At 41.7% G+C, this 22,477-nt stretch overlaps 1 protein-coding gene and 1 pseudogene across 9 annotated transcripts in view; one reads left to right on the forward strand and one right to left on the reverse strand.

Moving 5' to 3' along the window:
* Positions 1-22,477, forward strand: part of LOC145465197 (uncharacterized) — a 42,373-nt gene that overhangs the window by 14,464 nt on the left and 5,432 nt on the right. For 7 of the 9 annotated variants that reach the window (XR_014041537.1, XR_014041538.1, XR_014041539.1 and 4 more), the window contains 8 exons: positions 18-110; positions 629-721; positions 1,292-1,384; positions 1,869-1,961; positions 2,444-2,536; positions 3,019-3,111; positions 21,146-21,231; positions 22,198-22,414. Coding sequence is in view for 6 of the 9 variants with exons in the window: in XM_081448968.1 (XP_081305094.1) it covers positions 18-110; positions 629-721; positions 1,292-1,384; positions 1,869-1,961; positions 2,444-2,536; positions 3,019-3,111; positions 21,146-21,231; positions 22,198-22,414 (861 nt within the window). In the remaining 3 variants the exon portion in view is untranslated. The remainder of the gene's footprint in view (positions 1-17; positions 111-628; positions 722-1,291; positions 1,385-1,868; positions 1,962-2,443; positions 2,537-3,018; positions 3,112-21,145; positions 21,232-22,197; positions 22,415-22,477) is intronic. The other 2 variants (XM_081448971.1, XM_081448972.1) reach the window with 2 other exon arrangements.
* LOC145465213 (uncharacterized) lies at positions 11,653-12,698 on the reverse strand (annotated as a pseudogene).

Consider the following 22,477-nt stretch of genomic DNA (forward strand, 5'->3'; position numbering starts at 1 on the left):
TCTATCCCTAACTTTAGATGAATCTTCATGCACTATGATGACAGAAATGTCTACTACACCCACCCAAATGACAGCCACTCCAAGTAGCAGTGCTGTAGCCTCAGCACCAGGTGAGACTCACTTAGTAGCAGTGTTGTAACTCAAAAAAAAAATACAAGGTTTCGTTTAGTAGCAATTTTGAAACCAAAATAAAGCGCTATGATGATGCAAGGTTTGTTTAGTAGTGCTGCGTGTTGTAACCAAAAACAAAAACATGCAAGGCTCGTTTAGTAGCAGCGTTGTTACCAAAAAAACATGTAAGGTTCGTTTAGTAGCAAACTTGTAACCAAAAACAATATGCAAAGTTCATTTAGTACTTGTGTTGTAATAGGAAAAAACATGCAAGGTTTGTTTAGTAGCACTGTTGTAAATAAAAACTGGATCTACAGTCGAGATAAACACTATAAATGCAAAACAAAACAAAAAAACAATGAATGCAAAACAATAGCAAAACACCAAATACCTACTAATACCTACTTCTGTTTTAAGGTCCCTGCACCAATCAAAATTCTGCAAAGTCTAGGTATTTCGAATTAAGGTGTTCTTGTAATTTTAAGATTTCTTACATATAATCTATCCCTAACTTTAGATGAGTCTTCAAGCACTATGATGACAGAAATGTCTGCTACACCCACCCAAATGACATCCACTCCAGGTAGCAGTGTTGTAGCCTCAACACCAGGTGAGACTCACTTAATAGCAGTGTTGTCACAAAAAAAACAAACGATGCAACGTTTCGTTTAGTAGCAATGTTGAAACCAAAAAAAAAAAAGGCGCTATGATGATTCAAGGTTTGTTTAGTAGCACTGCGTGTTGTAACCAAAAACAAAAACATGCAAGATTCGTTTAGTAGCAGTGTTTTTACCAAAAAACATGTAAGGTTCGTTTAGTAGCAAACTTGTAACCAAAAAATACGCAAGGTTCATTTCGTAACCGTGTTTTAATAGAAAAAGAACATGCAAGGTTTGTTTAATAGCAGTGTTATAACCAAAAAACATACAAGGTTCGTTTAGTAGCAATGTTTACGCTGTAAATAAAAGCTGGATCTACAGTCGAGATAAACACTATAAATGCAAAACAAAACAAAAAAACAATGGATGCAAAACAATACCAAAACACCTAATACCTACTAATATCTACTTCTGTTTTAAGTTCCATGCACCAATCAAAATTCTGCAAAGTCTAGGTATTTCGAATGAAGGTGTTCTTGTCATTTTAAGATTTCTTACATGTAATCTATCCCTTACTTTAGATGAATCTTCAAGCACTATGATGACAGAAATGTCTACTACACCCACCCAAATGACATCCACTCCAAGTAGCAGTGTTGTAGCCTCAACACCAGGTGAGACTCACTTAGTAGCAGTGTTGTAACTCAAAAAAAAAAACAATGTAAGGTTTCTTTTAGTAGCAATGTTGAGACCAAAAACGAAAGCGCTATGATGATTCGAGGTTCGTTTAGTTGCAGTGTTGTTACCAAAAAAGCATGTAAGGTTCGTTTAGTAGCAAAGTTGTAACCAAAAAACATGCAAAGTTCATTTAGCACCCGCGTTTTAATACAAAAAAAAACATGCAAGGTTTGTTTAGCAGCAGTGTTTACGTTGTATTAAAAATAAAAACTTGATCTACAGTCGAGATAAACACTATAAATGCACAACAACAAAAAAATAATGAATGCAAAACAATAGTAAAACATCTAATGCCTACTAATATCTACTTCTGTTTTAAGTTTCATGCACTAATCAAAATTCTACAAAGTCTAGGTATTTCGAATGAAGGTGTTGTTGTCATTTTAAGATTTCTTACACGTAGTCTATCCCTAACTTTAGATGAATCTTCAAGCACTATGATGACAGAAATGTCTACTACACCCACCCAAATGACATCCACTCCAAGTAGCAGTGTTGTAGCCTCAACACCAGGTGAGACTCACTTAGTAGCAGTGTTGTAACTCAAAAAAAAAAAATGTAAGGTTTCTTTTAGTAGCAATGTTGAGACCAAAAACGAAAGCGCTATGATGATTCGAGGTTCGTTTAGTTGCAGTGTTGTTACCAAAAAAGCATGTAAGGTTCGTTTAGTAGCAAAGTTGTAACCAAAAAACATGCAAAGTTCATTTAGCACCCGCGTTTTAATACAAAAAAAAACATGCAAGGTTTGTTTAGCAGCAGTGTTTACGTTGTATTAAAAATAAAAACTTGATCTACAGTCGAGATAAACACTATAAATGCACAACAACAAAAAAATAATGAATGCAAAACAATAGTAAAACATCTAATGCCTACTAATATCTACTTCTGTTTTAAGTTTCATGCACTAATCAAAATTCTACAAAGTCTAGGTATTTCGAATGAAGGTGTTGTTGTCATTTTAAGATTTCTTACACGTAGTCTATCCCTAACTTTAGATGAATCTTCAAGCACTATGATGACAGAAATGTCTACTACACCCACCCAAATGACATCCACTCCAAGTAGCAGTGTTGTAGCCTCAACACCAGGTGAGACTCACTTAGTAGCAGTGTTGTAACTCAAAAAAAAAAAATGTAAGGTTTCTTTTAGTAGCAATGTTGAGACCAAAAACGAAAGCGCTATGATGATTCGAGGTTCGTTTAGTTGCAGTGTTGTTACCAAAAAAGCATGTAAGGTTCGTTTAGTAGCAAAGTTGTAACCAAAAAACATGCAAAGTTCATTTAGCACCCGCGTTTTAATACAAAAAAAAACATGCAAGGTTTGTTTAGCAGCAGTGTTTACGTTGTATTAAAAATAAAAACTTGATCTACAGTCGAGATAAACACTATAAATGCACAACAACAAAAAAATAATGAATGCAAAACAATAGTAAAACATCTAATGCCTACTAATATCTACTTCTGTTTTAAGTTTCATGCACTAATCAAAATTCTACAAAGTCTAGGTATTTCGAATGAAGGTGTTGTTGTCATTTTAAGATTTCTTACACGTAGTCTATCCCTAACTTTAGATGAATCTTCAAGCACTATGATGACAGAAATGTCTACTACACCCACCCAAATGACATCCACTCCAAGTAGCAGTGTTGTAGCCTCAACACCAGGTGAGACTCACTTAGCAGCAGTGTTGTAACCAAAAAAAAAAACATGCAAGGTTCGTTTATGGTACTTTAGTGTTGTAACCAAAACAACATGCAATGTTCGTTTAGCAGCTGTTTTGTAACAAAAAAAAAGACATCGATGGTTCGTTTATGGCAGTGTTGTACCCAAAAACAACATGCAAGGTTCGTTTAGTAGCAGTGTTGTAGCCAAAGAAAAAAACATGCAAATTTCGTTTAGTAGCAGTGTTGTAACCAAAAAAGGGAAACATGCATCTTGTTTTAAATCGTTTGCTAATGATGCCAATTATCGGTAAAAGACCCTTTTGAAATATGGTTCCCGCAGAAATGTTAAGTCCGGTGACCAAACAATTGGGACAACAGACTGATGACAAAAGCATTTTAGGAAAAGCCTGAAATTGTGATCACTAATGCTTGAAAGCTGCACGATAAGCGCAGGCGCTGACCTCCCTGGCCCCTTTTCTTTCGCCTTTAAGAAGCGCCCTCTGTAAATTTCAACTATGGCCATTTGGACCAGAAAAAATCAGATTCCTCAAACTTTCTCAGATGAATGGTCTAGACAAGTGATTCACAAAAATATAACTTTCAGTTCAATTCGATTCGTATTTTAGCGCTGGGGCCACCATCTTGGTTTTGCCCCTCTGAGAGGGCTTTCAGCGGCCATTTTAGGGCACATTTTTAACAATTTGCCATACAAAGAAAACGATATAAATCCGGGTAAAAACCCTTTATTCGAGACAAGCAAATGTTTCTTGTTACATTGAGAGGCTGTTTTGGCAATTTGATCATCACCTGATTTTTTTACAGAATTTTAAATTTCTTCCCTTTCGGACTATTCATGAAGCGCCATAAAAAAGGCGAAGTTTAAAGGAAAATATCGCCAAAAGTACATCACTTGAGATCCCAAAACAGCCCTCCACTTATAGAGCAATGTCTCACCTGTAGAAACATGCAATAAAATTTTGGGGCAGTTAAAACTGTAAAATGTTAGAAGAAGAAGTTTAAGCTGTGCTTTTGTCAACAAAGACCGCCGTCCTAATTAGCATAATAACGTGAAAATAACGATGCACAGAGAAAATAATGATATATTCCACTTACCTCGCGACATGTCGATAACTGGATGTTCCACGATACCTCATGTTATATTTCCAGTATGTTTCAGCCACATTTTCGGCGATTAGTGTACGAAATCACTCTCGGACATCGCCACGGTTAAGCAGATTTCAACTCTCCAAAACCCGCTTCATAACATCTATCAATATTATTTGTCTTCCGTCTCATAAGCCGCCGTTTACAAGAAGTTTAACAATTTGCTGAGATCCTAACTGACCCAGAAGTCTGTTAGCAGCCTTTAAAATCCTCCTCTTAATCGAGGATTCTCATCAAGAACTCGTTTGAGCTCAGTTCTGCTTTGATCTGTTGTGCACCCGCCATTATTCCACAGATTGCGTTACATTTGACAAATGCACATTCCAACGGGTAGGGGTAGGGTGGGTAGGAAGTGAAAATGTAACCGACATTAAAGCCATTGTAGGCATTTCTGTGGCTAAACTAGTAACTGGCTTTCCCAGAATGATTTGAACATGAGCTTCTGCTTGCAGGCATTTTCTAGGTTATTTTTGCAGGGTGGGTTTTGAGGAGTGGGGTTCGTGTCTTAAAAAAAAAAAAAGAAAACGATAGACAGTATCAGGATTATGATTTGTGTATCTTGATCAGCTTTATCAGTTCATCAGTGAGGCCCTATTGGGGGTTTTCAGGATACTGGATATTTGGGTAAAAAATTAATGGGACGCAAGAAAGTTACGGGAAAAATTAATGGAGTAGAGCATGTTTAGATCAGATAAAACAGGACATTAGTTGAGTACGAAATCGTTGAGCTGGATTTAACAGGATACAATATATTTAGGACTAAAATTAATAGGATAAGGGATACACCGACTCACCCCCCCCCCCCTCCTTCTCCTCCCACTATGGGGCCTCAACAATGGTCTGCTATTTAGGATAAAATAAATGTATGTCAACTGATATAAGCATCTATTCTGGACTCTTAGTACTTATATCACGGTGGAATATGAAAGTTTTGTATCAGATTTTAGGGGTTTTGAGGTTAGGTAACGCAGCTCCTTGTTAGTAATTTCGAAGCCCACACTTGTTACACTGAATAGATAGATAAAGACTGGGCTGGAGAAATAAACAGAGAATTAAATGTGTCCCGAATTCTGTACCGTTTAACACGAATTTCTTACATGACAACCTTTGTGTCTGCAAAGAGATCGAGGCACAACATTCCACACTATATTTGTAAACAACTATCCTAATCTCATTGACAGCCATTAGTTTTTGACGAGAATTTTCATTTATTACAAATAGAATACGGATAGAACTCCAATAAAAAGCCTCTTACTTTTTTTTTTTGTTCAGCATTATACTTGTGTCTTTCGCTGCCCGAAATGCCATCGAATGCTGCGAAAGGCAACAGACTGACAAGTAGTGAGCAAGAAGTAGTGATAAGCGGCGTGTTATTGAGACTGTTCCACTTTTGCCTCAGATAAGGAAAAGCTCGGAAAATTACTGAAGAACAATATTTACAGTACGGTTCATGGCAAGGCCAAAATATGATATAGCGACAATCGTGGTGTTCACCCTGTCCTAGCAAATTCTACTCTTCCAGTCCCTGCTGAAGAAATTAAACCTAAAGGCTGGGCCCTGAAAGTGACGAAAAAGGCCACTCGTTTCAATGAAAAACAAACAAAACTACCTTGAAGAAACGTTTTTCTCGGGTCAGGACACGGCCATAAAAGTCGAAGCAATTACTGTAGCACAAAAGATGAGGCGCTCAAAAGATGAGGCCAGAATTAGGCGGTTCACCTGTGATGAGTTCCTGACTCCTTGCCACGTTTAATCCTTCCTCTTGAGAATGGCTTCAAAGCTCAGAAACAGACAGGAGAAGGTCCTCCAAGAAGACACAACAGCCGCTGAGAATCAAGCTGCAGATATTTTTGACAAGTGTCACTCATCCAATTGCTTATGACTCATTCAACTTGTGTGCCTTAAACGTATCTATAATGTCTTTAAAAAGCTAAGCGTCAACAGTAGTGCTTCGCTTGATAGATGCAGGTATTTTAAAGCGTCCTGCATAGGGTTGAAAACTAGTCTTGTGCAGACATGCAGCTGTGCTCCATTACAGAACTGAACGACATTAGCGGCTGTGGGGTGCCACAGGCTCATAACAAATGGTGCCTACAAAATACAGACGTGTTTCCGCCAGATTAAGAAAACGTGGAAAAAGTAGATCTTAGCCAGGGTTATTAGAATCCACAAAGAAAACTGGGGGTAGTCATTAATTTTTCCGAGATAATTAGCTACTGCTGACAGTAGCATTTTTCTGAAAAAAAGGTAAAGATATTTCTTCACAGATTCTCCTAAGGTTCGCCTTTACATGCAGAAAACTAAACATATTAAAAAATATCTTTAAACTACGTGGTAAGTGGTAACATAAAAACCACTTTTGATATGTATTTAATAACAGAATCGTCGCAACAGCGCTTTGAGCGTCCCTGGACAGCACTCCTCTGGCTTAGCCAAAATACAGTCTACATAACTTTTCCTCACAGCCAAAATCTAATCATTGTTGAAAGGCTTGCCACTTCCAATTCATACCATAAAATGTAGCTGTAATCACCCCTTTTTCAAAAGTTAAATGAGTTGTTTCATCCTTTCGAAAACTTTGTCGGTGTCCGTTACAATTTTTCTTGTTACTTCCCAAATAAGTTAAACATTGACGTCTCTCGCAGTTGTTTTGCGCGCGCATTATGCCATCTACAGTTGAATTTCAGTATGATTATTTCTACGGATACGATAAAGCTAGTTTTTCAGTTGGAAGCCGTTCACAGTTAGTGCTTAGCGATATGCTGCTTTTCTGGTAATCCCGGGCTTAGTACAGGCTCGTAATTTTAGTGCGAAATTTGTTTCGGCCACAATAAGATTTTTTTTGAAGTCGCACGCTTGGTAGGGTAGTTAATTACGTCACTAGTTCCAACCCAAGCGCGCGCCTGGCGTTTAAACCATGCCTAAAAAAGAAGGCACCGTCCTTAACTGCCCTTCAGTAATTTTCTGAACATTTTCTTTTCTGATGCAAAAGTGAAACGGCTAAGAAAATGTAAGGAGTTTCAATAGAACGTCCCTTACCATTACTTCCTGCGCACTATTCGTCAGTCTGTTGTCTTCTGCAAAATTTGATGGCACTTCCAGCAGCGAAAGACACAACTGTCCCGCTTTATCTGATCTAAACATGCACTACTCCATTAATTTTTCCCGTAACTTTCTTGCATCCTATTAATTTTTTACCCAAATATCCAGTATCCTGAAAACCCCCGATAGGGCCTCACTGATGAACTGATAAAGCTGATCAAGATACGCAAATCATAATCTTTTGACCTGATACTGTCTATCGTTTTCTTTCTTTTTTTTTAAGACACGAACCCCACTCCTCAAAACCCACCCTGCAAAAATAACCTAGAAAATGCCTGCAAGCAGAAGCTCATGTTCAAATCATTCTGGGAAAGCCAGTTACTAGTTTAGCCACAGAAATGCCTACAATGGCTTTAATGTCGGTTACATTTTCACTTCCTACCCACCCTACCCCTACCCGTTGGAATGTGCATTTGTCAAATGTAACGCAATCTGTGGAATAATGGCGGGTGCACAACAGATCAAAGCAGAACTGAGCTAAAACGAGTTCTTGATGAGTCCTCGATTAAGAGGAGGATTTTAAAGGCTGCTAACAGACTTCTGGGTCAGTTAGGATCTCAGCAAATTGTTAAACTTCTTGTAAACGGCGGCTTATGAGACGGAAGACAAATATTTCCTTCTCCCTCACTCCGTTCGTACGATGGAAAATCATTTTCCTTCTCCAGAACGCTGAAGCATAACACAAATACACAATACTGTAAGGCAGGAAGAGTGAGAGCACCTGCCCGACGATGCTTTAATTCATTTCACACTAAGCTAGGCAAATAAGTACAAACAATGTGAGGAGGGAAAACTGGCTACATCTTTACGACTCAAAAAGCCTAAGTAGGAAAATATGTAGTTAGTTGTAACCTACTTTCCAGAGAATCTTTAACATACATATTCTTAGCTTTCTCTGATTTCCATCGCCCGTGAAGCATTAATAACCTATCAGACGCACCTGATTTCATAAGATTGTCTGCTATAAAGGTAGCACCGCCTGATCTAAGCCTATGAGTACTATAAGGGATGGAGTTAATCCCTATAGCTGAAAGCGATTCTTTAATTAGCTCTCTACACCTAGTATAACTTAGTCTCCTAGGGCCTAGGGTATACAAATTGCCCTTCTTGACAAATTTAAGGGTTCTAAAAATGTGAGCAGATGAACTTAGATCAATACTTGCTGCTGAAAAATAACGGGCTAATAATGAATGAGGACATGCAAGACCACCACTTTTAGAAATAAACACAATATTGCCTTGCCTATATTGATCAGTTTTGCTATGCTTAACATTAATCTCTAGATGATCATCAAAAACTACAATATGCGAAGCCTGTATATCCAAAAGCTCATTAACCCTGAAGAGGCCATAAAAGCCTAAAACAAAAATTAATGCTGTACGTAAACCACTAAGATTACAGCCTTCATAAGCAAACTTAATACAAATTCGACGTATCATATCAGGAGTAATAGGCTCCTTTTTTCTGACCGGTCTGCTAAATACACGTTTACTAGCCTCCACAATGTTGCGAGATAGTGCAGAATCAACTGGATTACCTTGTATCCCGTATGGAATAAGATCATGGACCCATTTTAACGCACAAAACGCAGACAAAACAACAGCATATGATTTTTTGGTTTCGTGAAGATTAGACAGGTATTCAGATATAAGTAAACTATCATAAGGCAAAACCAATCTTAGGCCTCTGGACTTCATATAAAGAGAGAAAAGCCTGTATTGAGCGACATACTTTTTAACAGAAGAATTAGCCTTAGACGATAAAACTTGCTTCAGCATTAAACGCCTTTTGGCAACACAGGTCCGTCCCCACGAAGTGGCTTCAGTCAAATCCTAAGGAAGCAAAAATACTAAGAGATAATATAAAATAGAGGGAAGGGGATGTGCTTATGCCGATTTAGCGCCGGCGAAAAGTTTAAGAAAAAATCCATAGCCAACCGGCCAAAGTCCGCTGCCATCCGGCTAGACCATAAAGCCAAACGGCTAAAAGAGTTCGCTGCCATCCGGCTAGAACCTGATGCCAACCGGCTCCAAGGACTGCCAAAAAAGGCTTGAAAAACTGTAATACAATAACACAGCGTGTATAATGTTTATGTACGATCCAGTTGGTTTGTGATGACACTGTCAGAAAAATTAAGTTTGACAGCGATGATAAAACCATTCCAACTTGACGAGCCTAACAGCGAGTTAATGTTGCGCCCTGAACGCAACGCTAGCGCACCTTCGAAGAAAGCGTAATCAACAACAAAACTCCAAAACCTATTGACCAACAGTGGCCAAAAAGGAGCAGACGGCCAATGCGGTGCAATTAACGTTCCACTGGCAGGAGATCTAAACATGAAAATGAGAACTTTAGACAAAATTGGAATCGGTGGTACAAGTAGACAATTTTCGCCTCGCCAGTCCTGGAAAAACGCATCCACACCTGACGTCGCAGGGTTCCAGAATCTTGAAAAATATTTTGGAACTTTTTTGTTGTAGTGAGAGGCAAAACAATCCACAGTATATGGCCCCCAAAGAGTCTAGCTGCTGAAAAAACTCGGGGGCAAGTTCCCAATCGTCATAATCAATTATCTTGCCGAGGTAATCCACCTTATCATTGAGAGATCGGGGCACCCACTGAATGTCCAAAACAATTCCCAATTTAAAGCATAGCGAAAAAATATCAAAAGCTAACTTGTGAAGATTAAAGTGCATACTACCAACTTGCGCAATTCTTGCGGCCCCCTGGTTATCGGTAAACCACTTGACTCTTGAATTAGGCAGAAAAGAACTGAATGAACTAAGGACGAACTGTACAGCTAATAATTCACGGTAAGTGGAACTCTCCTGACGTTCAGCCTCAGTAAACATCCTATGATCACAAATATCTTTCCCGTCAATATGGCCAGCGCAAGCGACATCATTTGCATCTGAATAAATAGAAACAAATGGAGTGACCGAATCAGACACGCTTCTAGTGTTAACGGAACGAAGATTGTTCTTCCAAAACTCAAGTTCAACTACACAGTATCTATCAAGCAAAAATACACTATCCCAATCTTGGGCGGCAGCCACAGACATCTGACAATGCCTGGTCATAATTCGAGCGAGGTTTCCTAAAACGGGACTCATAGATATGATCTTTCCAACAATGGAAGCCAAACTTCTTGCTGATAACGCACGAGGTTGTAGGGCGCTGCCAATGTGGGACAAGGCCTTATCTATTCTTGACTCAGTAATGCTAATGTTTCCTTGAATCCCATCCCAAACAATACCAAGCCAAACAATAAATTGTACAGGAACCCAAACTGACTTGTCGTCATTAGATATGAAGCCCGCCGCGGGAAGGTCTGATCTAAGAATGTTCGAATGAATTTGGCTCAACGACTCAGTAGACTCAACGTCAAAACCATCATCGAGGTAAACAACGGCACGTATTCCCTGAGATCTCCAATGCTTTACTAAAGGTCTGAGCAACTTGGTGAAAATGTAAGGCGCCGAAGATGAACCAAACGGGAGAACTGTAAACATAAAGAAACTAGGTTCCCCATCAGACATCACCCAGCTAAAACCGAGGAATGGCTGGTGTTCTGGAAAAATATCCAAATGATGATATCCACTTTTGAGGTCAAATTTGGTGAAGTAGCTACCTTTCTCAAAATAGTCTAGCCCAGCTCTCCAGTCCTCGAACTTGAATTTTTGCTTAAAAACGTGGTGATTGATGTACCTTAAATCCAAAATCAAACGTCTTTTCCCACAACTTTGAACCGAAACAGAAAGCGGATTGATAACGTTGAGGCAACTCTTCGGAACTTGACAAACTCTTCCCAAGGAAAGCAACTCAAGAATAGCTGAGTGAACGAACTCGGAATGTTCTAAACCAGAACGATTATTACTAAATTCTGCTGGAGGCGGAGAAACATAAAACGGAATTTTGTAACCTTCTCTAATACAGTCGATGATAAAAGGTGGTGCGCCAATCTTCTCCCAAAACAGAACATGAGCTTGAAGTCTCCACTTAACACCTGGCGGAACTGTACCAGGGACCAGTGAATCAGACTCTACCTCAAAAGAAGGCAAAAACAAGTCTTCCACCTTAATGATATCTTCAAAACATCCGACCGCATCATCATGTTCAAATAGTTGACTGTCGCTCGTCTGGTCTGCTGGATTGCTCTCCAGATGTACTGCCTGAGCCAAGTCTGGTTGTGTTTCTGTAATTCCCGAATCCAGGACCGTCGCTGAGCCTCCCGCAACTTGAACTCCAATGACCTCTCTTTCCGCATCTGAAGCAGATGTCTGCCGGAGAAGGCATTCTACGGCCTGAAAACGAAAAAACAAAGAACGCACAGCAGAAAACCTTCACTGAAGAAAAAATAAAAACGTGGAAAAAATAAACAAAACAAACAAGAAAACTACAAGCACCGTCGAGTAGTGTCGCACTTGATGAATATATCAACCTATTCACTCCTTATATATATTCCAACTAGAGTCTCGAGAGACTCCACGTGCTAACACAAGATGTGTTAGCATAAATCACATGCGTGCTCACGCTGAACTTCCGAAGGAAAATACATTTTCCTTCTCCCTCACTCCGTTCGTATGAAGGAAAATCATTTTCTTTCTCCAGAACGCTGAAGCATAACACAAATACACAAGACTGTAAGGCAGGCAGAGTGAGAGCACCTGCCTGCCACATTGAAAAAACAAAGAAAGGGCAAGGAGCATACCTCGAAAAAGAGACCGGTCGTCAGCAGCGCGAGAAGTATGAGCGCTGAGGGGAGTCTTATTCTTCTCGGATTTCTTTAAAGCATTTTGCTTCTTCTTCTTCAAAGCCCTCTCCGCGCTTTCCTGATCCTCTTCTCGTCGTCCGAATCACTAGCTAACTCCTCCGCCTCGTATTCCTTCACCGCAAGCCAACCTGCTTCGCTCTTGTCTGCCAGTTGTATGATCTTCTGATGATGTCGTCAACCTTTTCAGCAGCTTTGTCGACGTCGCGCAAGCCAAGAAAATTAGCGGCTTCGTCTACCGTCGCCTGAAGTTCGGAGTTAAACAGGAACTGGTCTTTGTTGCCTTGGAACGTAAGCTTGCCGGCCTCAGACGCTCTTTGTAATTTTCCAGTTTCACTTGACGATTGCGAGCTTAATCCCGACGAGAGATTTTCAATCTTGTGGTCAAGGTACGTTTTAAAACGTTCGAAAACGTCCTCCGTAGCAGACTCTGTAGGGTTCTTCGAAGTTTCGGGACTCGAGGGCATCTCAAATTCGATGAAACAAACAAGAAAACTACAAGCACCGTCGAGTAGTGTCGCACTTGATGAATATATCAACCTATTCACTCCTTATATATATTCCAACTGGAGTCTCTAGAGACTCCACGTGCTAGCACAAGATGTGTTAGCATAAATCACATGCGTGCTCACGCTGACCTTCCGAAGGAAAATACATATATTGATAGATGTTATGAAGCGGGTTTTGGAGAGTTGAAATCTGCTTAACCGTGGCGATGTCCGAGAGTGATTTCGTACACTAATCACCGAAAATGTGGCTGAAACATACTGGAAATATAACATGAGGTATCGTGGAACATCCAGTTGTCGACATGTCGCGAGGTAAGTGGAATATATCTGTAGCTTACAGTTCTCGTTGACGCTACGTCTAGAGATTTCGAACTCACGCTCTGTTGAAGAGACTCGAGGAGCCCGTTGAGAATTGAAAGATAGAGCGAGCGAGGTCCGACTAGAAAAATAAATAAAAATACATGTGAAGAAGAGCCGAGCGATATAAGAAATACAGGACAGAATATAAAGACTTACAAATGTTTCCTGACTGTAGCGATGACGGTGAAGCTAGGTAGAATAGATTCCGCAACAATATTAACTTGAAGCTAGAGAAAACGTTGAAAAGATTGGCGCGCTAGGAAACCGTAGCGTTTTAAATAGTCCTAATTTGCATACGTAAATGGCAAGCTAAAATAAAAATTCCCACGTGGAATCCTACATCCCGGCCCCTAAATGCGCTACATAGGCATTTACATTAGACTATAAAGGATTACCACGCAATGTTAACATTAATTGTTCCTTAGTACAGCGTCACTGGGTGACGAGACAGATAGGCAAGTTCCACAATTAAGCTTCCTCCGCAACTTCAGCTACTCCTTCAAGTAAGACGATCTTGTCTATAGGACGTTCGAGTGTGCTTGATTTTGTTTTCAGCGTGACGCTTCTTACTAGACGGTCTCGCTGGTTTGTCTTAACGCCGGTTATGCGTGCAAGTGGCCATAAACCCCTTGGTGACTTCTCATCTGTGAGCAGTACGATGTCTCCGATTTGAAAATTTCGGCGCAGCCTGAACCATTTTTGCCTCTGTTGCAAAGTTGGGAGATATTCCTTTACCCATCTGCGCCAAAATACATCCGATAAGTACTGGACTTGCCTCCACCTGCACCTGGAGTATATGTCCTCCTTGGCAAAGATTCCAGGAGGAAACGGTTGGCTGTACCGAAAGAGGAGAAGGTGATTAGGCGTAAGGGGTTCGAGGTCGCGAACGTCGTCTGAGACCTTTGTCAAGGGTCTGATGTTTACGATTGACTCCGCTTCGCACATGAATGTTGACAGCCCTTCGTCATCCAATACTTGCTCCCTGACCAGTGCGTTTAAGACCTTTCTTACTGTCCTTATGCAACGTTCCAATGGACCGCCATAGTGGGACCCACATGGAGGGTTGAATGCCCACTGGACGTTTCTTTGAAGTAGGAAATCGGCGATTTTTTCCTGGTTCCATTCTTTGATAGAGCGGTTAAGCTCGCGTTCTCCTGATACAAAATTGCTGCCGTTGTCGGATCTTATCAGTTCCGGAGATCCTCTTCTTGCAACAAATCGCCTGAAACTGTTTAGAAACGAAAAGGTGTCCAGATTGTGGGCCACTTCTATGTGAACAGCACGTACCACCAAGCAGGTGTACAGCACACCGTAACGCTTAACTTCTGTTCTTCCACGGCGAATCAGGAACGGGCCAAAGCAGTCGACTCCCACATAGGTGAATGGAGGTTTGTCAGGTGTAATTCTGTCTAGTGGCAAATCCGCCATTTTCTGTTTTCCAACATGGGCTTGTCTTCTCTTGCAAGCAACGCAGGTATTTAGATATCTTCGCACTGCTGTTCTGGCGCCGACGATCCAGAACTTCTCTCCAATCAGGCTAAGAACATGTTCCACTCCTAAATGACCAGAAACATGATGATACTGGCGAATGATGAGGGGAACAATGTGGTGAGACTTTGGCAAAATTACTGGATGCTTTACACGCTGCTGGAAGGGTCCATTGGCTATCCTCCCTCCGACACACAACAAGCCGTCAATCATCCGGGGATCGAGTTTGACGATCTTGCTCGATTTCTTGACCTGACGCTTTGATTTCTGCTCACTTGAGGGGGGTGAGGATGATGGCGTGGATGATGCCTTTCTCAATATGGCCAATTCCTCTTCGAAACTTTCTTCTTGAACGTGTCTCACAATTTCCTTTTCTGCATTTCGTAACTCTTCAAGGGTAATTGGGACTATCTTTGTTTTCTTAGTGACTGTTGTGTAACCACTCCTACGTTGCTTAACTGCTGATCGGAGATTATCACGATAGCGAAGGATCCAAGCCATGAATTTCTTCAAGCCGTACCACGAGGAAAATCGTTCAAAGATCTTGTTCATCGGTTCCTCTCTGATTTCTGTGTATTGGGAGTATACCTCAACTGTTGATTTTACCTCTGGGTCAGCTGGTGAAACCTCCAGGACGGGACTGGGTGCAACGGGCCAAGAAGATTCTGGACGCCACAGGAAATCAGGGCCTCTGAGCCATCGACTGTTCTTTAACAGAGCCTCTGCGGAGAGCCCACGCGATGCGTCGTCCGCTGGGTTCTGTGAGGAGTCAACGTGCCTCCACTGCGAAGCGGCCGCGACCTCCTGTATTGTAGCTACTCGATTGGCCACAAAGGTATGAAAGCGCTTGCTCTCGTTTCGGAGGTATCCTAAGACGCAAGTGCTGTCGGTCCAAAACACAGACTCGTCGACCTTTATGTCGGTTTCAGTTCTAATGATCTTGTCCAGTCTGGCTGCGACAACAGCTGCGCTCAATTCTAACCGAGGAATAGTAAGAAGCTTGAGTGGTGACAGCCGGGATTTCCCAATGACAAATGAACAATGAATGAGACCTTGCGCGTTTGTGATGCGCAGGTAGGACACTGCGCCATAAGCGATCTGACTGGCATCAGCAAAGTGGTGGATCTGGCAAGTTGTGACGTCGCCGCAGTCAGGCGGCTTGAAACATCGATAAACTTTAAGTGACTCCAGCTTAGGGAGATCTCCGAGCCAACTCTGCCATATAGCGATGTCTTCGTTTGACACTATGTCGTCCCATCCTAAGCCTCTTCGACACACGTTCTGCAGTAGACGCTTGGCTGGGAGGATGAAAGGTGCAGCGAAACCCAGAGGGTCGTAGATGGAACTCACGATGGAGAGAATTCCTCTTCTGGTAGAAGGCTTGTCCTTTAAGGATATCTTAAAGCCAAAGGTGTCCGTCTCGACATCCCATCGGATTCCCAGAGCACGTTCACAAGGCAATTGGTCGAGGAGATGATCCTTCACCGAGACTGCTCTCTCTGATGTAGGTACAGACTCAATAACTTTTCTGGAGTTAGAAATCCATTTGGTTAACCGAAATCCCCCTTTGGAAAGCAGTGCGCGAAGTTCTGATACCAGTGATATTGCCTTGGTTTCGCCTTTGATGGACTCATCCACATAGAAATTGCGCCTTAGAGTTCTCACTGCCTCTTCGCTGAACATTTCTTGATTATCGTCTGCCGTCTGCTTTAAGCCAAAATTAGCGCAACTCGGGGACGAGGTGGCACCGAATAAATGAACCAACATTTGGTAATCTTCTGGATCCTTACTGAAGTCGTTTTCTGGCCACCATAGGAAGCGGAGAGCATCGCAATCCTTGGGGCTTACACGCACCTGGTGGAACATTCCTTCGATGTCGGACATTATGGCGATGGGCTCCACGAAAACGAATCAGAACTCCCACCAACGTGTTGGTTGGGTCTGGACCCTGCAGAAGCTGAGAGTTAAGGGACACCCCGTTGTATCGTGCGGCACAGTCGAACACTACACGAACCTCGTCTGGCTTGTTCGGGTTCACGACAGGGTGGTGAGGTAAGTACCATGTTACACTGGTGGTGTGTTCCAGTGGAGTCTGGGGTACCATTTGAGCGTACCTGTTCTCGAAAAGGCTGTCCATGAATGCTGAATACTTCGAACGCAGGTCTGGGTTCTTAAGTAACCTTCTGCGCAGTAACTTCAAACGGTGTTCTGCCATTGTTCGATTGTTTGGTAAACAGGGCACATCGTCTTTCCAGGGTAAGTCTATCTGGTAGTGACCTTCCTTCAAACAGATCGACTCCTTCATGATTGATAGTGCACGCTTGTCTTCTTTGGACATTGCTGGTTTGCTGACGCAAATGGAATCCGAGAATTCCCAGTCGCAGAACGTGCGAAACTGCTGGCTAAGCTCTTCGTCGGCCTTTACAAAGTTGCAAACTGGGTGTGGCTGGCCCATTCTCACCAAGGGACCATTCACCGTCCAACCAAATATCGTTCGAGTGGCAAATGGGCCTTGGCCTTGACTAACACGAGTTTCACGAGGTTCCAGGGCCTTTGGAACGTCACATCCAATAAGCAAGCCGATATCCGAATCGATCGTTCGGATTTGAAGATCTCTGAGGTAAGGGAAGCTGATCACATCCTCTTGAGTCGGAATACTGTCATTACTCACGGGTAGGCTCGGTACTGAAAACACGGACGGAAGATCAACAAAGTAATTCTCATCCAAATCAAATACTTCCAGACTGAAGAGATTGCAGCTCGTTATGCAGTTCTGCTTGCCGAGGGTAGTAAGGGAAAGTCGCGTCTTGTCCCCTTCGATGCCCAAAGTCTCCACGAGCTTGTTGGAACAGAATGTGGTATTGGAGCCGCTATCGAGAAAGGCGTAGGTTACAGTTGATCTATTTGATCCTTTAGCCTTGACCCTTACAGGAACTATTGGTAAGGCGGTAGCTGATTTGCCGGCCCCAATTGAAGCACACTGACCATCGGCGCTGATGAAGCTGCTTTGGGCGTTGCCTACAGCATTGCCGTCTGGTATTGAAACCTCATGCTCATTAGTATTCTCACGACGCGATGTCTCCTCAGGTTCTCGTGCATCTCTCTGTGGGTGGAGATATGTGGAGTGCTTGGATTGACATCCGGAAATCTTACAGAAACTTGACTTGGGGCACTCCCTTACAAAATGGCCAGGAAGGAGGCAGTTAACACAGAGACCCTTTGAACGAACGAACTGAAGTCTCTGCTCCACGCGAAGCTTCTTGAAGTCTTTGCAGCGGACTAGGACGTGATGACTATTGCAAAAGGGACACTTAGCAGGCAGCTTCTTTGTCAAAGTTGAGCCAATGGATGAATCTGGCTGCTTATTGTTAACATCAGGGTGGTCTCCATCACTCCCGGAAGTGGCGAAATTGGCACCTCTTCTATTGGTTGACCCTTTTGAATCCTTTCTGCCATTCCTTGGATCATCTTTAATGTCTCCAAACACCGGATGGGACATTGCGCGTGCTTTCGCGTCCACAAACTTTGCGAAGTCGTGGAAAGTGATCTCTCTCTGCTCATTATTTGTAATGTCGTCTGCCTTGTCGCGCCAACTTCGTCTCAGTGGGAGTGGCAACCTTCTCACAATTTTCTGCAGACTGTAAGGGTTGTCAACCTTGTTGAGGTAACCAACATCTTGCAAAATGTTCTTACAATTTGTAAGTGCAATTGAAAGCTTCTGGAGAGCGTTACAATCTTCATTCTTTATGGGTGGCCCGTTTATCAAACGTTCGACCAGAGCTGTTGCGATTTTATATCCTTGTCCGTACCTTTCCTTCAAAAGACGGCGCGCCTCGATGTAACCCCTATCTGGTTCCATCGCTAGGCAGCTTTTCATTAAATCATGGACATCTCCGCGAGTGTATTGGACAAGATAGTGTAGGCGCATCTTGCAGTCAGTGGTCTTCGCCTCAATGAGATTCGTAAATGACCGCACGAAGTTGTAATAATTGGCGGGGTCTCCGTCAAACACTTGCACCTCGCTGCTTGGTAATGTGAGTGACAAGGAAAGCTTGTTTTGCTGAGCGAGTAGTTCCTGTAATTGATGATCACGAGATTCTTGGAGGTAAAGAAGACTCTTGTTATGTCTCTGCTGCTCTCTCTGAATCTCTATTAGTTCTTGTAGGAATCTCTCCCCGGTAGATGAGCCATGTGATGATGGACTTTCTTTTATGTCGTCTTCAAGATGGCCGGCGAGGCGAACATCTTCATAGTATTTGTTCTCTAAAGGCTTGGTTTCCTGTGGAGCCATGGGAGGGCGTGGCTTCATAGGAGAAAATGGCTGTTGATCCAACGGAAGAGGGAGCAATTGAGCAGGAATTCCAGATGGCTGTTTGACGTTGGCAGTTTCTAGCTCGGCATTAGCGTACGTTTGTTCCTCGGCCTGCGCTCTAGCAATTTTCCTTTCCAGATCCAGCTCACGCGTTCTTTGATCGAGGCGTAACTTGGCTTCTTCTTGAAGTTGTTGCTGCTTAATAATTTCCCGTCGAAGGCGTAATTCTTCTTGCTGTATAGCTTGCTGTTTATGGAGGGTTGCGGCATCTGCTTGTAGAGCTGCCCTTTTTGCAGCAGCGGCCAATCTTGGGCTATGTACATGAGTCGTAGAGCCACCACCCGACTTCCGAGATGACGCGTGCGACGAGCGCGATCGCGTGTGTGTTCTCGAGCCGACATTGCTAATTGAATCTTCTGGTCGAACTTCGCTTGCGTAATTCTGTACACTGGTCCTTGTGATAAACTGATCTAATGTCTCTTGAAAATTAGCAATCCTTGCACATTCGGATTCGTAATAATCTTGAGAGTCTTGAATCTCATCTTCATCACTCAACATTGAGTGATAATTTGCATGAGCAGTTTTGAAAGCCTCTATAGTCGTGTTAAATTCTTGTGCCTTGGATAACAATTCCTCCGATGAAGGCGATTGCGACATACACAAAGTGATTTCAGTGATTTTCTTCGTAACGTTGCCCTTTGCCGCTCGTCTGCTTCTATGAAGACGGAGTAAATTTTCATTCCGAACGCCCTGTTCGGTAGAACTTGGCGACGGGTAGCTTGGCCATCGGTTTCTTCTTCCATCGTCGAGTTCAACAGCGATCGACGATTAGGAAAGGCAATCAACCTCTGGAACCATTTTCGGACAATGTAGCTTACAGTTCTTGTTGACGCTACGTCTAGAGATTTCGAACTCACGCTCTGTTGAAGAGACTCGAGGAGCCCGTTGAGAATTGAAAGATAGAGCGAGCGAGGTCCGACTAGAAAAATAAATAAAAATACATGTGAAGAAGAGCCGAGCGATATAAGAAATACAGGACAGAATATAAAGACTTACAAATGTTTCCTGACTGTAGCGATGACGGTGAAGCTAGGTAGAATAGATTCCGCAACAATATTAACTTGAAGCTAGAGAAAACGTTGAAAAGATTGGCGCGCTAGGAAACCGTAACGTTTTAAATAGTCCTAATTTGCATACGTAAATGGCAAGCTAAAATAAAAATTCCCACGTGGAATCCTACAATATCATTATTTTCTCTGTGCATCGTTATTTTCACGTTATTATGCTAATTAGGACGGCGGTCTTTGTTGACAAAAGCACAGCTTAAACTTCTTCTTGTAACATTTTACAGTTTTGACTGCCCCCAAATTTTATTGCATGTTTTTACAGGTGAGACATTGCTCTATAAGTGGAGGGCTGTTTTGGGATCTCAAATGATGTGCTTTTGGCGATATTTTCCTTTAAACTTCGCCTTTTTTATGGCGCTTCATGAATAGTCCGAAAGGGAAGAAATTTAAAATTCTGTAAAAAAATCAGGTGATGATCAAATTGCCAAAACAGCCTCTCAATGTAACAAGAAACATTTGCTTGTCTCGAATAAAGGGTTTTTACCCGGATTTATATCGTTTTCTTTGTATGGCAAATTGTTAAAAATGTGCCCTAAAATGGCCGCTGAAAGCCCTCTCAGAGGGGCAAAACCAAGATGGTGGCCCCAGCGCTAAAATACGAATCGAATTGAACTGAAAGTTATATTTTTGTGAATCACTTGTCTAGACCATTCATCTGAGAAAGTTTGAGGAATCTGATTTTTTTCTGGTCCAGATGGCCATAGTTGAAATTTACAGAGGGCGCCTCTTAAGCGCGCAAGCGCCCTCGTTTCATAAACGGAGTACAGATAAGGTTTGAATGATAACAATTCCTTCTTAAGCGAAACCTTAGAACAAAGATTAGATGAAGCAGTTTCCTGTAACAACCGCGAGTCTTTCTCTAGATAAATGCGGTTTAATAACAAGAACACTTCGCCGACTACATCTGACAACGTGGTACCATAAGCGATGTATGCGGCTGTGCAAAACTGAACTATATTGGAATTGTAGGAATGGTAGACTGGATATTACATTTCCAAGCCCGGCCACTGCTTCCATCTCTTCCAATTCGCTGTTGCACTACGCTAGCTACATGGTAAAAACAAGTGTGAGGTTAAATTTTTATTGAATAAGCAAATTAGACAAACCAATCAGTCCTGCAAGGGAAAGAACTTTTTCTAATTGAAATAATATTGTTGTTTCGATTTTTGTATCATTATAATTTTTTTCTGTCCTAATTCAGGTCCAATAGTAATTCTGATGTTAACAATTACAACTAATTGCAGTGGTGACAGATTGACGGCCTTAAAAGCTAGCTTGCAGATCGACGTGAGTAAAAGCAAAACCGTACTTAGTTCCAAGACAATAACATGCAATCCTCGCACGTTATTACCGTTTTCAAACATTCAATTAACAATTTTGGTCTGAAATAGAGCGGCTTTTGCACAGTCACGTCTGAAAATGGGTAGAGCATAGAATAGAACATTTGTCATCAATTACTATTACATTTCACTTAAATCTTTGTGTAGGGGTGTACCGCTGGGTCACTGAAACCCTTATCCTAAACTAGACCATGATCAGCTTGATTTGGCAACCCTACTCTAGATTAGGCACCAAAAATCCCTACCCTATCCCAGATTAGCTATGTTCCATGCAGAAACTTTGTCACTATCGTAGTTCAACGTAAACTAACTAAACCAGTATCTTACCAAGTCACTTCTGAGTTTCAATTTCTATTATAGAACCCCGAGTAATTAAAAAACCCCGTTTTAGACTAAATTATTTTTGCATTAGCCGTTTTTTAATGATACCCTATTCTATACCAAACTGTCTACTTTCTAAACCCTATCCCAGACTAAACTGCCTGAAAGCCATACCCTTCACAGCGGTACATACTCATATAGCTTATATAAGACGTACCACCCCCCCTCCCCCTCACCCCCCTGGGCTTTCCTGAAATTAGAAGTGCAATATAACAACTGGAAACATTCCTCAGGCATGAAATATGGACAGTTCTTTAGCTTTCAGATAGAAAAATGGCTACCTCAGTTCTTTACTTATCAAATATAGGATACGGAAACTTTAGTCTGAAAAAAAAATGAGGATTTCGATTTCCAGAAAAGCATTACTATGATTGTAACAAGGGTTAATTGACGTAAATATGCCTTCCATCTTCTCCCTTTACCTCCGCCTAAAACTTGAATTTCAACTGTTACTTTGCAAAAAAAAAAATCACATTACTACCTATTTACCTGTAATACGTTTTCTTTTTTTCTCTCTCGATCTCTTTTCCAGATCAAAACCGTATACGTAGACAAAAACTTCCCGATCAAGTCCGTGATAATACAGAGTGATAACTGCACCTCGCATTTAAATATCGCTTTACAACTGTCGTTTTACACCGGAATTTCGTCAGGAAAAACCATTAAAGGGGTGTTTGAGGCTGCACTCAATGACGGAAAGATTACTAATTTAACAGAAAGTAACACAATCTACACCATCGCGTTTACTGGTAAGTGAACAAAATAAATAAGTATTAATTAGATAAATAAATAAATAAATATACATTTATATA

Source organism: Orbicella franksi, chromosome 13 (assembly GCF_964199315.1).
Source record: "Orbicella franksi chromosome 13, jaOrbFran1.1, whole genome shotgun sequence".
NCBI lineage: Eukaryota > Metazoa > Cnidaria > Anthozoa > Scleractinia > Merulinidae > Orbicella > Orbicella franksi.